At 34.9% G+C, this 14,341-nt stretch overlaps 1 protein-coding gene across 7 annotated transcripts in view; it reads left to right on the forward strand.

Moving 5' to 3' along the window:
* Positions 1–10,700, forward strand: part of LOC128857891 (mucin-5AC) — a 141,986-nt gene extending 131,286 nt beyond the window's left edge. For 5 of the 7 annotated variants that reach the window (XM_054093704.1, XM_054093707.1, XM_054093708.1 and 2 more), the window contains 5 exons: positions 8,690–8,772; positions 8,836–9,418; positions 9,478–10,012; positions 10,110–10,283; positions 10,342–10,700. In XM_054093704.1, coding sequence (XP_053949679.1) covers positions 8,724–8,772; positions 8,836–9,418; positions 9,478–10,012; positions 10,110–10,283; positions 10,342–10,476 — 1,476 coding nt within the window. In that variant the 5' untranslated portion in view covers positions 8,690–8,723 and the 3' untranslated portion in view covers positions 10,477–10,700. Of the gene's footprint in view, positions 1–8,689; positions 8,773–8,835; positions 9,419–9,477; positions 10,013–10,109; positions 10,290–10,341 lie in introns of all 7 variants that reach the window. The other 2 variants (XM_054093709.1, XM_054093710.1) reach the window with 2 other exon arrangements.
* The last annotated feature ends 3,641 nt before the right edge of the window (positions 10,701–14,341 follow it).

The following is a 14,341-nucleotide window of genomic DNA, read 5'->3' on the forward strand; positions in this document are numbered from 1 at the left end:
TCACCTTCTTGGTGGTCGTCCGCGCTTGCTGCTGCCCTAAATGCGAGAGTTGAAAATCTTCTTTGCAATTCTGTTGTTATCCATTCGATGTACGTATCATACTCATCTAACACGTAAGCCTTCACGAAGTCTTGACTATATTTTGTCCCTTTATAAGCTCTTCAATCTCATTGTCATGCTTTATTCCATCAAGCTCCCGTACAGGACCAAAAACTCTTCTCAATGTTTTACGCTTAAAGCTGCAGATAGGCGTATAGGTATTTTGGCCTCCAGTGAATTTGATCAGCCTCATTTCGTCATCACAGTGGATAAACTTCTCGAATATACCTTTTTTGACCAATCTGGCGTTAAAGTCGCTGATAACGATTTTCAGATCGTTATAGGGCAGCGCGTATTGAAGTGTTATTTAGTCGTGTAGTGATGAATGAAGCTGAATCTCGTTTTGATACGAATCGTGGCGAGATATTTGTCTACTTGCACGAAATTCATGGCTGTGATGTCTTTATCCCAACACAAATTTGACATCGCATTTGTGCTCCTTTACATGATAGCGATAATATGTAGTCTTCGCAGGGTCGGCTGAGATTCCTGCGTACCTGGCCCATCGCTTATCTTCGGTGGCGGTGATATCAGCCCTTGCTCTTGCACGGACATCAAGCAGAGCTAAGCATCTATCCCATACAAGCGTTCGGGCATTCCAAGTGAAAACACTTAAGCCATAGCCCTTAAAATGTTAGACCGATTGTTATCTAAATGCGAATGCCTCAACCTCATTTACGCTGATTTTTTGGAAGTTGTTTTAACGTGGCGCATCCCAAGCGCAGTGCACAAACATTCTGGGGTTTCTTAAAGCTACATTCCTAGAGCCATCTCCAAGGCAGCCGTCTGGTTGCAGTTACATCGACTGCTGGAGCTCCTCAAGTCGAATGCATCGGTAGGGGCCCGTACAAGGTTTGTTTGCCGCTTCAGTGCTTTGTGGGTGTGCTTTCCTTACTACCTATTTGATACTTGATCGAAATCGATTGTTGTGATATGCTTGAAGTTTTTGCACTTATCGTAAATTAGACATCAAACGCCTGCGAAAAGCAAATCGCTTTTTCAGACAGTTATGCAAAGGCTTACAGTTGTCTAACGAGGAACTACCGCTAATATGTTTTTACTTTTTTTATAAATATTTTTAATTTTGCCCAGTGCTTAAAACCTTTCCATCGAAGTACTTATTTTCAAAACGAAAATGGTATTCTAGAAAAACTAATACTTCTTCCGCCATTTCTATTCGTCATATTTTCATTTTGTTTCCTCCGACTCAACATTTGCCATTCTCGTGAGACTTTCATGATTTTGCATATCTTTTTATCATTTTCCATGCCCTCATTCATTTCAACAAGACAATATTCGGGGTTAATGCTAGTCACAGTAGCTAATTCCCATAACATTGACATGACATTAATTGCATTCAATTGACACTGCGAGAGACATCATCAGCTGAGCAAAGTAATGTGAGCACAAGCTGAGAAAAGCAAATAATTATGTGTGCATGTAAATATTAAAGTAAATTAAGTAAATTTTGTTTTCTCTTTAATGCAATTTTCCAGGTAGTCAAACAAAAAAGCCGCCTATCGGGCGAAATGACTTCCTTCCATGAACATTACGTTAAACTTCGTCTAATAATGCATAAATGTGCTTGATAGTTAACTGCACCGTTAACACTTTCACAACCAACTAATTTCTTGACACACTTTGATAATGCAGTGGCTTGATAAATTACATTTGATTGCTGCTATCATATGGATTAAGAAAAAGTAGATATAGGTGGTCATAAATGCGTGTGTGTCGACCTTTCACAATCAAATATGCTTTTAAATACAATTATTTTCATTTTATATTGGTAACACTTTCTTCGAAATAAAAAGTAAAACTGTAGGTAGTGTCAATTGGAAAAAGTTGCGTAATCGAAATTTTGAATTGACACTCAAATACTGGATTTAGAGCCCAGAAACCAAGCTTGCCATAGATTTTATTTTGAACCACATTTTAAACGATTATCTATTCTACTAATGTATATATTCCACTATACAGGGTGGCGCAAAATTAATCACTCTATTGGAAGATTTATAATTTTTCCAAATGGCGTCGTACGTCAATCATATGTGACACTTGTGAACCAGACAGCTTCCGTGTACAAACAAATTTAAAGATTTCCATCACTCAAAACGACGCTCACTCGAAACTGACGTCTTTTGATTCAATAGGAGTTATAGGGAAAAATAATAATAATCACTTTAACTCCCTTTTGTTATTTAGCAAAGAAGTTATTCTTAAACAAAATCGGATGATTAATTTTGCGCCAGAATGAACTACCTTTAATTCTAGTTTCAATGAGCTATAAATTATAAAAATCCGTTAACTCCTTTACACTCTTGACAAGTTTAGATATTTTATTTATACTCATTTAACTTTGATAATTTTTTACGGAAATATCGTTTATTCTCCTACAAAAACCATATCAATTATTACGTGCGTAACTAAGTTTTCGCTGTTTCTTTGATGAAAATTCTGAAAAAATGGTTACAAGTGAATCATTTAAAGTGTTGCTGGCTATTACTTTTTCCCATCTTTCTGGCAGATCTCGTATACCGTCGCGGTAAAACTGTTAATCTTTTGAGGCTATCCATGAATCAAGCAATTTTTTGATGTCTTCATGTGAATGGAACTGCTGGTCCGCTAGACCATGTGCCGTCGATCGGAACAGGTGATAATCCGACGGGGCAGAATATGGCGGGTGGGGTAGGATTTCCCATTTCAGTTTTTCCATGTAGGTTTTAACGGGCTTGGCAACGTGAGGCCGAGCGTTAGCGTGCTGTAGAATCACTTTCTCATGCCTCTCCGCGTATTGCGGCCGCTTCTCGCACTGTGCTCGGCTCAATCGCATCAATTGAAGTCGATAACGATCCCCAGTGATGGTTTCGCTTGATTTTAACAGTTCATAATAAATAACACCAACTTGGTCCCACCAAATACATAGCATAACCTTCGCAGCGTGAATATTCGGCCGTGACGACGACGTAGAAACATGACCGGGCAGTCACCATGACTTTCTTTTCTTTGGATTGCTGTATTGAATCCATTTTTCATCACCCGTCACGATGCGATGAAGAAAACTCTTCCTTTTTTACTGCTGAATCAGTTATTCACAGGCGAAAAACGACGTTCAATATTCCTTGATTTTAACTCATAAGGAACCCAAGTCCCCTGTTTCTGAATCATTCCCAAAGCATGCCATCGCTTGGAAATGGATTGGCGGGTAACTCCTAATACTGAAGCAAGCTTTTCTTGCGTTTGCCATGGATCCTCATTGAGCAATGCCTCCAATTCTGCGTCTTCGAAGGCTTTTGGCCTTTATTCACACGGACGGTCGTCAACATTAAAATCACCGTCTTTGAAGCGACGGAAGCAATCTCGACACGTTGTTTCACTTAAAACAGCATCTCCATAAACTTTTTGTAGCTATCGATGCGCTTCAGCCGCCGTGTTTTTTCGAATGAAAGAGGAAAATCAACACTTCCCGCAAATGACGATTATTCGGCACAAAATCAGACATTTTCACAAAACCAAAAGTATATGATACCAAAACAATATCGGTAATGCGTCTAAGCAGTTTGTTTACCATATGTCTAAGCTTGGTTTATGACGTTTAGGTTATTGTTAGAATCGACTAGCCCACACTGCTGGCGGCATCTATTGACAAACAGCGGGAACTTAGTTGCGCACGTAATAAATTTTCAGACTTTCTGCAAATTAAAAATAAAAATTGATCAACATTTCACGAATGCTTTGTATTTTATCAATGAATTTTGTTGTGATAATTTAAAGTAGTTAACAATTTTCGTTGATTTTTGATATTTTTTTTTTTGCTGATGCTGTTGGGTGTTTTCTGTCATATAAAACAATGTCAAGCGTTCGTTATATAGAGAAAATCAATACAACAGCCATCAAAAATTGTCAATAAAACCTAGTACTATAACATATTAGATGAAGTTTCAAAAACTTACATAAATGTAAATACGATGAATTCAAATTATTAAAATATACACATCGGTTAGGAAAATTCTTCTGAATTCTGATAGAATTGTTTATTTCTCCCAGCCCGTATTAGTTTTGAGATAATACCAAATTCATTGGTGGCGTCATATAGGCGAGTCTGTTGAAAACGACTGTCTGCTTTTATAAAATCGGCTTAGAGATTGAAAGTTTTGATTTGCCTTTCATAGGTGTTTGAGCATCGTTAGCATCTAGCCGATGGTAAAATTTGCAGGCTTAAAGCTACACTAATAAGATTCAATCAGCTTATTAAAATTGTGATTTTGTCTCCACTCTTGATTCAACCTTTTACTCTCTTCGTTAAAGGCCTTCCTGTGTATTGTACGGATTCTGTGTAGAACTCAATTTTATCATTTTGCCCTCATACTTGAAAAGCTCAGCTGGCAGTCTGTCAGCTCTTGTGTACTATTCCTTAGTCGCGCTATTGTAATTTGTACGTGATCATAGTTGGTCAATGGGATGCTCACTGCGTCGCCTACGATTGGGGTTTCGGAGTCCACATCCTTGTTTATTTTTCTACTGGCGCGATTCGGTACAGCTGCGATTCGCTTCCTCTACAATTTAAGTATGCTTTGCACATCACTGAGATATTCTTACTGGAATTCGGACCGGCCTTGAATCCTCTTCTAAGTCGCCGAACTTTCACTTACATTTTTCTAGCGTATTTTCTGCTAGAAAACCAACAAAACTCTCGTATTCAAATCTGTTGCCGCACATACCTATATGCTTTTGAAAAAGATACTCACTTCACTCTCGAAATGTGAATGTTTAATTTCGGCGAATATTTTGAAACTCAATTTTTTTAAAAGTAGGTTAGTAGCAGTTGAGTGATTTAAGGGCTGCTACTTTTGGATATTTGAGCGCTCTTGCGTGTCGTCGAAGTACTCACGCAGTTCGTTGTTCGTCAGAATTATATTGTTACAATACATAAAATTAAATATCAAAAAGTCACAATGTTCATATTTATTCATTTTTTTTTTATTTACTCGTACATTAGGCTCATAAACGCCAATACTTAGTTCGGGAATAAATCCTTCTATGGCATTGAACTTGAACTAATTAGTGTGGTGTACCTTCCGCTCCATACACTCATAATTAAAACTAAGGCAATTGAATAAAATTTGAAAAAAACAACAGAAATACATTTTACGTAGTCAAAAAAACAAAATGAGCTTTAGAGTTCACCTTTTGTTAACTACGCATGCGTAAAAACTCCCACGAACCGGAAAACAGAAACAATAACAATGAAAGACAACAAAAGGAAATAAAATTCGTTTTATTTCTTTAGAATTCAACAAAAAATTCGTACGAATACGAATATTTTAGTATTTATATCTCTTCATGTGTACACAGTGGCGCTAAAAATAATAGCTGCGCGACATATTGCAAAGTTTTATTTATTTATTATTTTTTTATAAAAATTTATTTAGCTAATAATTAAAAAAAAACGCATTTTCTTCAGTTTTACAAAATTTCGAACATTTGCTAAATGCAAGGAAACATCTTTAATCAAAAACAAAAGGAAAGAACTAAAAAATCGAAATTTAACGCTGCCTGAGACTTACACACTAGTATACGAAAATTGAATGGGCTACAAAATATGATACATAATCAGAGCTATTCTAAAAATTCCGTCTAAAAATTTTGAAATTTTGATGAAAATTTGTTGATTTTTTTTTATTTTGTATAAGGCTTGAAACTTTGAGTTATATGATTTTTATTGTATTACGAACTATGGATTTTAAAATGAAATAAAATAATGAAAATTCACATTTTTTGGGACTTCTTATTATTTAAGTATAGAATCATTCAAGATAATACAGGCTTCGATTTCCAGCATCAAAAGTTGTTTATCATGGCGCGATAGCGTTCGTCATTCAATGTTACTTTGGTGCCAGCCTCGACTTTGAAGAAAAATGGGCCAATGATTCCTTCAACCCATAAGCCGCACCAAATTGTAGTGTTCAATAAATGTAATGATTTTGGATTGGTCTTCAGCCAAACTACGGCTATTTTTTTCTTATTGACGTAGCCATTAAGCCAAAAATCGATGTTATCGCTGAACACCGCAACGTTGCACTGAGGGTTAGGTTAGGTTAGGTAGTGATGATTGCCCAGAGAGTGGGCCCACTTGGGCGAAAGAAGTTTGGTTCATCCTTTGTGATACCATTGTAAGAGGGGAAAAAGAGATGAAGGAAAAAAGGACGAAAGGGAAAGCGATGGGGAGGGTTGAGTGTTTGTGGACTATGAACGTTGATTATTTTGCGGTTGTGTTAACCTCTTTATGCTGCTGATGAAGTTCATCAGATTTTTGTTATCAAGATCTGCTATATCAGCAGGCGCAGAAAAGAAGTGAGAACCAAGATGACTGAATCTTAGTCCCGCGAGAGCTGGGCAGCTGAGGAGCAGGAGCTGAGATGATTCCTCCATACAGCTGACGCGAAAAGGACTCGAAGTAATTCCGAGTCTCACGGCATATATACCCCGCGGACAGTGCCCCGTGAGGATGCCCACGAAATTTGAGAGATGAGATTTTGTCATCCTCAGAATATCCCTTGAACGCCTCCTATCCAAACGTGGCCAGAAGGACTTCGGGACCTTACACGTTCGTGTACTTGCCCAGCGCTCGATGAGTTGGTGCAAAGCCCATCCTTCCAGAAGTAGAGCGCAGGATGAGAAGGGGATCCCGATGCTCTCCTTCCGCAGGCACACTACCTCACAGGTCTCTTGTCTGGCCAGTTCGTCGACTTCGCAGTTTTCAGCAATGTCACTGTGACCAGGTACCCAGATTATCTTTATATCGAAGAGTTCTGATGCAATCAAGAAAGAGGCCAGGCATTCCTTGACCAGTTTCGAATGCACCATAATAGAGCCTAGGGCCCTAATTGCCGCCTGGCTATCGGAGTAAATATTTACCTTCCTAACAGTTATTACGCAAGTAAGTAGCCTCTGCTTGGAACACACTGCAGTGATCCGGTAGCCTGAATTTGAGTTTGATGGGGGAGCTCTTTGCAGCTCCGTCCAGCTTCGAGCCATCCGTGAACAAGTTAACTAGGCCCTGTCCCCAAGTGTTGCCCCCGGTCCACTCCTTCCTTGGTGGAATCTGGGTGGAGAAAGTTCTGCTTGGACTAAGCGAGGGCACAAACTGATCCGTCGACGAGGGGATGAACTCAAAGTTTCTGAGGATGCTTGAGTGCCCATATGTGAGATTGAGCTTATAGCCCAAGCCCTGAGGGTGCAATGAACACTTTTTACAGAGCGTAGATTTTTGTAATGCAATTAAACGATTTGTAAACGTTGGTGAGACGTAAGACTTTCCATGATGAAATGTCAATGAATACTGAAAAAAATGTGCTCATGTATGTATTTATTTATGTACTCATTTATTTTGACAGTAATCAGGCGTGATCTGTCAAAAAACTCTATTGAAAAAAGTACTTCCAATCAGATCACCCTTAACATTTATGGTAGTGGAATAGCAAGACCATACGAGCTCTTAATACTCACTGACTATACTTATTTACTTATATGGCCTGATCAAGGATCACAACCCGTTACCAGATTAAGGCCGGCTGCAACAAGTCCCGCCAGGCGTCTCTGCTTTGCGCGCGCCTTCTCCAGTTTGTTACACCAAGCGGTGATAGGGTTCTCTCGACTTGGTTCTTCCATCGGAGTCATGGTCTTCCCCTACGTTGTTGTCCCCTAACGTGTCCTCTTAATGCCTTCTTGATTGGAGTTTTTGCATCCATACGCTCGAGGTGGCCCAGCCAGCGCAAGCCCTGATTATTGATGCCGAAGATTGGATCGAAGATATTCTGAAGCATCTTTCTTTCGAATACACCAAGAGAGGTTGCACCGGCCTGCGGCACAACCTATGCTTTAGCGCCATAGAGTAGCACGGGTAAGATGAGCGTCTTGTAGAGTGTTAGTTTTGTAGGGTGTATTGGCTTACTGAGACCATAGTAACATCTATTAGAGAGCCTGATTCATCAGTTGAAGAGGTCGTGCGATAGTGAATATACCAAAAAAAAAAGAATTATATTATTCCTGGATTGCTCTCAGTCTGAAGCTGTTTTACAATCCTCCCAGATTACCAAGACTTCTTGACTGAAGAACCCAATTATTGTTGAGTTTAAAATTATTCACCAGATCCACTTACATCCACTTACATTGATCCGACCGTCGTGTGAACGAACTGCCTTCGGTAATCTCACGTACCTTTCCTTGTGTAAGTCTGGTGAGAAAATCTCTGCAAGATTTCCATTGCTGTTGATTTCTCGCTTTTGATTTAGCTGGTTCCCGGATAAAGAAGTCTCAACTGTTAGATACTCGGAGTCGATCCTAATTTTCGCACAAGCCTTGAGGGTTCCATTTTAGTGCCATCCAACTAAGAAAATATTTCGGCTTTTGAAGCGTGTGCCGCAGCCATCACCATTGTTTTTATCTGACTTGAGTCACGACATATTTTCCAACGAATCTACCTGCTAGGCGCTTTTAACAACAACAAAAACACACACTTATTAATTTTATGAAATAAGAAAAAAGTAAATGTTGTCATTTTATTTACTGGATGTCATTTATTTTTTAGCATTTCGCACCAAAATCATACAACGCGTAGCATCATGACCTTCTACTGGTGGTCACATTGGTTCTGGATAACAACTCTGAGCGGTGAGTATAATCATAATATGCGATTATATATATTTTTTCTAATTTTCTCTACGATACCTCTAGCTATCCTTTTGAGCATAACAATCGTGCAGACATATCCAAGTCAAGAGATTTCCTTAAAGTACAATCAAAACAGCAAATCCGTGAAGGATACAATTACGAAGCTACATCAGACGACGGCATCCACAGAGTGGTCCACAACGACGACAGCGGCGACAACAACAACCACTACTCCCCGACAGAGCACAGAAGAGAACGCAAGTGTGGAACCTTTGCCACAACAAAGCCAAAAAGATGATGCGAAAGGTAGTGGTGAAGAACTGTCGTCGGAGAAAGTCGACAGTAGCGCAGTGGCACAGAACGGCAGCGAAATAGAGCAAAAGACTGCTGCGGAACAGGAAAACGTGGTAGAGAATGAGAACACACCCAGCACGAAGCAGTTTGAATATAAAAGATCTGCTGAAAGTTTCAATAAAACCTTAAACGATGATAAAGACGATGATATGGCCGTTGAGGAGCCAAAAGTTGCCGCAGTCGTAGCTGAGCAGAGATCGGCAGCGGTAGAGGAAGAGACACTAAAGCTGAAACGTGATGATACAGAAATGAGTAATTATACGAACTTCAGTCGGACTTCCGTCGATGCGGGGTGAGTATTTGGTATTTAGTAAAAGAGTTAACAGTACTTCAATTCGTATTTGTTTTTAGGTCTAATGCAACTTGCATGAGCTGCAACACTACAACTCACGAGTCCAATAGTACTACAGCGGCCACCCACACCTTACAGGCGCCCAAACCAGAAAGCATACCCACAAGCAGCTCAACAGCGTCACCCGGGACGCAAAAATCACGCTTAGACTCTATGCACTCCGAGACTTTGGAGTGGTTGAGTGCGATGGCTGCAGCTGCAGCACTACCAGCGCCCAAGCTGCTTACCAATGCGCCGCAATCGGATGAAATCGATCGTGAGACGGTAAGTGCCACAACAGAGTCGGCGACGGCAGAACAACGCGTACCCTTTACGTTGGAGAATGTCAACAAGGAGGAGGAACTGCGACGCGCCGAAAATGAACATCGGTCACGCAAATCGAAAGTGCTATCGGCGGAATATAAGCACATCAATCGGTTCATCAACTACTCAGCCGATTCGAAAAGCCTGCTGACGCGCAGCGCATCAACGGCACCCAATGATTTCGGTGGTGTCGAAGAGGGTAATATCTCCTCGGAGGCGTTATCGATACAGGTGAGCAAGAACGTCATGAAGTATGTGATGAAGCAAACTTACAACTAAAAAATAAATATATATTTTTTTTGTTTTTCATTTATGTTAATGAATGCAGCGCACCTACTTTCTGGACGCCGGTGCCATTTCGGCCATTTGCTTCACCATTTTCGGTGTATGCTGTACGGTTGGCACGATTGGCATAGTGCTCTATCGGCGTAGATACCTCAATAAGCCGCAAGCGCTCAGTGAGCCTGACTCGAGTGTCTACATCGATGATAGCACGATGCGTGTAAGTGTAAGGAATCGTTTAAGCAGGCTATGAGTTTATAATGGCTGCGTAAATAAAGTTAATTTCTTTTGATGATTTGCAGGATAATTCCGATGAGATGTACAGTTTGGATAATGACTCATTTCTCAATTCGTTGGAGGCGATGACAATACAAAACTACTGGACCGACACCGTTAAACATACAAAGCTTTAATTTCGTTTACAATGGAATATACCTAATATATACATACATACTTACATACATATATACGTGCCGATGTGCGGGCGAACACATGCATATATAATTAGATAAACACATATACATACATACATATGTATATTATATTAGGGTGGATCAATTTGTATGAAAGGATGTTTTCGACGTTGTGTCAAGCAGATTTGGATAATACATAAAATTCTATGAAAAACGCATAAAACTAAAACAATAAAAACATTTTATTTAAAAATTTTTAATTTAATTTAATTTTAATAAATAAAATAAAATTAAAAAAAAAAATTAAATATATTTTTACTTAAAATTATATGAAAAATTTATTTATTTTTTTTAATTTTAAATATACTTTTTTAATAAACATTTAATTGAATTAAAAATATTAAATAAAATGAAAAAAAAATTCTTAAATAAATTTTTTCATAAAATTATATGAAAAAGCTAAACATTGAAATGAAATTTTTTTTAATTTCGACGTCGTACCAGCAAATTCGGATTCAACATAAAACTCTATGAAAAAAGCATAAAATTAAAATGATAAAAACTGTAAATACATTGTTTTTTATTTTTATTGTTTTGTTTGTTTTGTTTTGATTTTTAAAACTAAAAGTAAAAAAAAAAATACATTTTTATTTAATTTTTAGAAATAAAATAATAATAAATTTAATTAAATTAATATAATAAAATTTGATAAAATGTTTAAGTAAATGTTTAATAAACAAATTTTATTTAAAATTAAAACAAAAATTATTAAAATTTTTCATATAATTTTAAGTAAATATTTATTTAAAAATTTTATTTTACTTAAAATTAAAAAAAACTATTAAAATTAAATTGAATTAAAAATATTAAAAATTTTTTTAACTACATTTTTACATAAAATTTTTTTATTTTTTTTTAAACAATTTGTTTTTTAAATTTTTTAATTAATTTGTTACTTAAAATTATATCAGAAAAGTCTAAAATTAAAATTATGAAGAAATAATATTTAAAAGTTTTAAATTTATTAAATTACTTAATTTATGAAGATAAACTGAAAAAATTTTTCGAATAAATTTTTACTTAAAATTGTATGAAAAAAGCCTACAATTAAGATGGTACAAACATTTTTTTTAAATTTTTTTAATTGTTTGTTTTCTTTTGCTTTTGGTTCTAATTTATATACAAATTTTTTGATTAAAAATAAATTGAATTAAAAATTTTTAAATAAAATTAAAAAAAGAATTTAATAATTTTTTTTTATAAAATTATATCAGAAAAGTCTAAAATTAAAATGATAAAAAAATTAAATTTAAAATTTTTTAATTTATTAAATTACTTAGTTTATTAGAAAATTTTAAATAAATTAAAAAAAAGTTTTCGAATAAATTTTTACTTAAAATTGGATGAAAAAACTTAAAATTAAGATGGTACAAACATTTTTTTTTTATTTTTTTAATTTTTGTTTTCTTTTGCTTTTTGTTTTAATTCATATACAAATTTTTGATTAAAAATAAATTGAATTAAAATTTTTTAAATAAAATTAAAAAAAAAAAAATTTTATAATTTTTTCATAAAATTATATCAGAAAAATCTAAAATTAAAATGATAAAGAAATTATATATAAAAAATTTTAATTTATTAAATTACTTAATTTATTAGAATATTTTAAATAAATTAAAAAAAAATTTTCGAATAAATTTTTACTTAAAATTGGATGCACAAAACCTAAAATTAAGATGGTACAAACATTTTTTTTTTATTTTTTTAATTTTTTTTTTCTTTTGCTTTTTGTTTTCATTCATATACAAATTTTTGATTAAAAGAAAATTGAATAATTCTTCTCATAAAATGAAATGAAAAATTTTTTTAATTTATTTTTATGATTTGTTTTTAATTTTTTTACTTTTTTTAACTTTTTTTCTTCTTTATTTGCTATTCGTAATCGAATGTAAGCGATTATTTAATTTAAAAGTAATACAATTTTTTTTTTAATTTTTTTTCCGATAAAACTTTTTTATTAAAATTACATTAAATTAAAAAATTTAAATAAAATTTAGAAAATAGTTTGAATAAATTTGTTTTTAATATTAAATCATATTTGTTTTCTGTTTTTTTGTACGTTGTAAGCGATTATACAATTTAAAAGTAATAAATTTCTTTTTTTTAATTTTTTTTACGATAAAACCTTTTTATTAAAATTACATTAAATTAAAAAATTTAAATAAAATTTAGAAAATAGTTTGAGTAAATTTGTTTTTTAATATTAAATCATATTTGTTTTCTGTTTTTTTGTAAGTTTTAGTTTGATTAATATAAAAAAAAATAGCATACAGTCACTTTTCCTATTCGGATATTAAAAAATGACCTATAAATTGCTTTGCAGCGCCATCAAGCGGTTCTTTATGTAAAGAATATATATTAAAACTAAATTTTTCGCACTTAAATATCAGCTATTATAAATTTGTATTGAAAAACTAACATTCATAATACTTTCGCCAATACGAATTCTCAACTATTAATTAACGCCAGCTTCTTTTCAAATTCGAGACTCTCGAAATTTACTGCTCTGATGTGCTTTTTCTTAGAATTTTTTTCTAGAATTCGAATCTGCTAGGAACGATGTCGCAAAAATGGTCCGCCCTAATGTATGCACATAATTGCGTATATAATATAAATATTTGAAAATTAGTATAAAACCAAAACAATGCATGTTCGAAGAATTATAATTAAATTAGTTTGCGTCTACTAAACTCAAATTAACATAATCATTAAGTTTAAATATTTAGCTGTTAATAATGTGATTGAGATTCAGAGAGGCGGGAGCCTAAAATTTTATACATATATATATATATTTATTCTATGTTTGTTACTTAAATGGCATTTCCTTAGAAATATTCGATTTAAAGTTAAGTCTCTTCGTTATTTTTTATTCCTTGTCAATATTTCCACTTAGAAGCATTTATTAAATTCTTTTTATTTTATTTTACTTCGGACAGATGTTGCTCAACGTTGCTTATGGCTGGTACAAAACATGAAAATCACAGATAATACAAGTATATATTTGCATTTATTTAGAAACTTCAAATCTTTACAATAATAGCGGGATTTTTTACCGAGCTCAGACTTGCCGCATACTTCAATACATGAATAGTAATATTTTAAACGCTTAGTGAGAAAAATTATCTATTGAACGCGACATGGCACAATCCGCCTAACACCATCCACACGTTAAACGCAATCGAAAGCGATCGCAATGTCATAAAAGTGTGATAAAGACTCATACAAATACTAGGTTGTTCAAAAAGGTTTTAAGGTTCGATAAGGAGACGATGGTTGCAAGATGTAGAAGATGATATACGAAAGATGAGAACCTCACAAGATAGAGCGAAAGCGGGCTGTCGAGAAGAATGGATGCATATTGTAGAGAAGGCAATGGTTTACCCCGGACTGTAGGGCCAAGATGAAGAAAACCACAGTTTTATGGTTCGAAATACACTTCGTTATTTAGTATAATCTCCCTTAACATCCATACGCATTCCATCCCTGAAGTGAGAATATGGAAGGGCTGCAAAGTACGCTTCCACAGCTGTTATGACCTCGTCATTTGATGAAAAACGCTTTCCACGCATACATTTTTTAGGTCTGGAAACAGATGGTATTCGCCAGGGCTCAAATCTGGTGAATACGGTGGATGTTTTAACAATTCGAACTTTAATCCGGATTTGAGGCATTGGCAAATTGCTCTTGTGACACTTTTTTTCTAATTTTTTTCTTTTGCAAACTGAACCTTTTTCCACGAATTTTTTCCTTCAGCTGGTCTAAAAGGCTACAATAATATTCAGAATTTATTGTTTTACTAGTTTGT

Source organism: Anastrepha ludens, chromosome 3, assembly GCF_028408465.1.
Source record: "Anastrepha ludens isolate Willacy chromosome 3, idAnaLude1.1, whole genome shotgun sequence".
In the NCBI taxonomy this organism is placed as follows: Eukaryota; Metazoa; Arthropoda; class Insecta; order Diptera; family Tephritidae; genus Anastrepha; species Anastrepha ludens.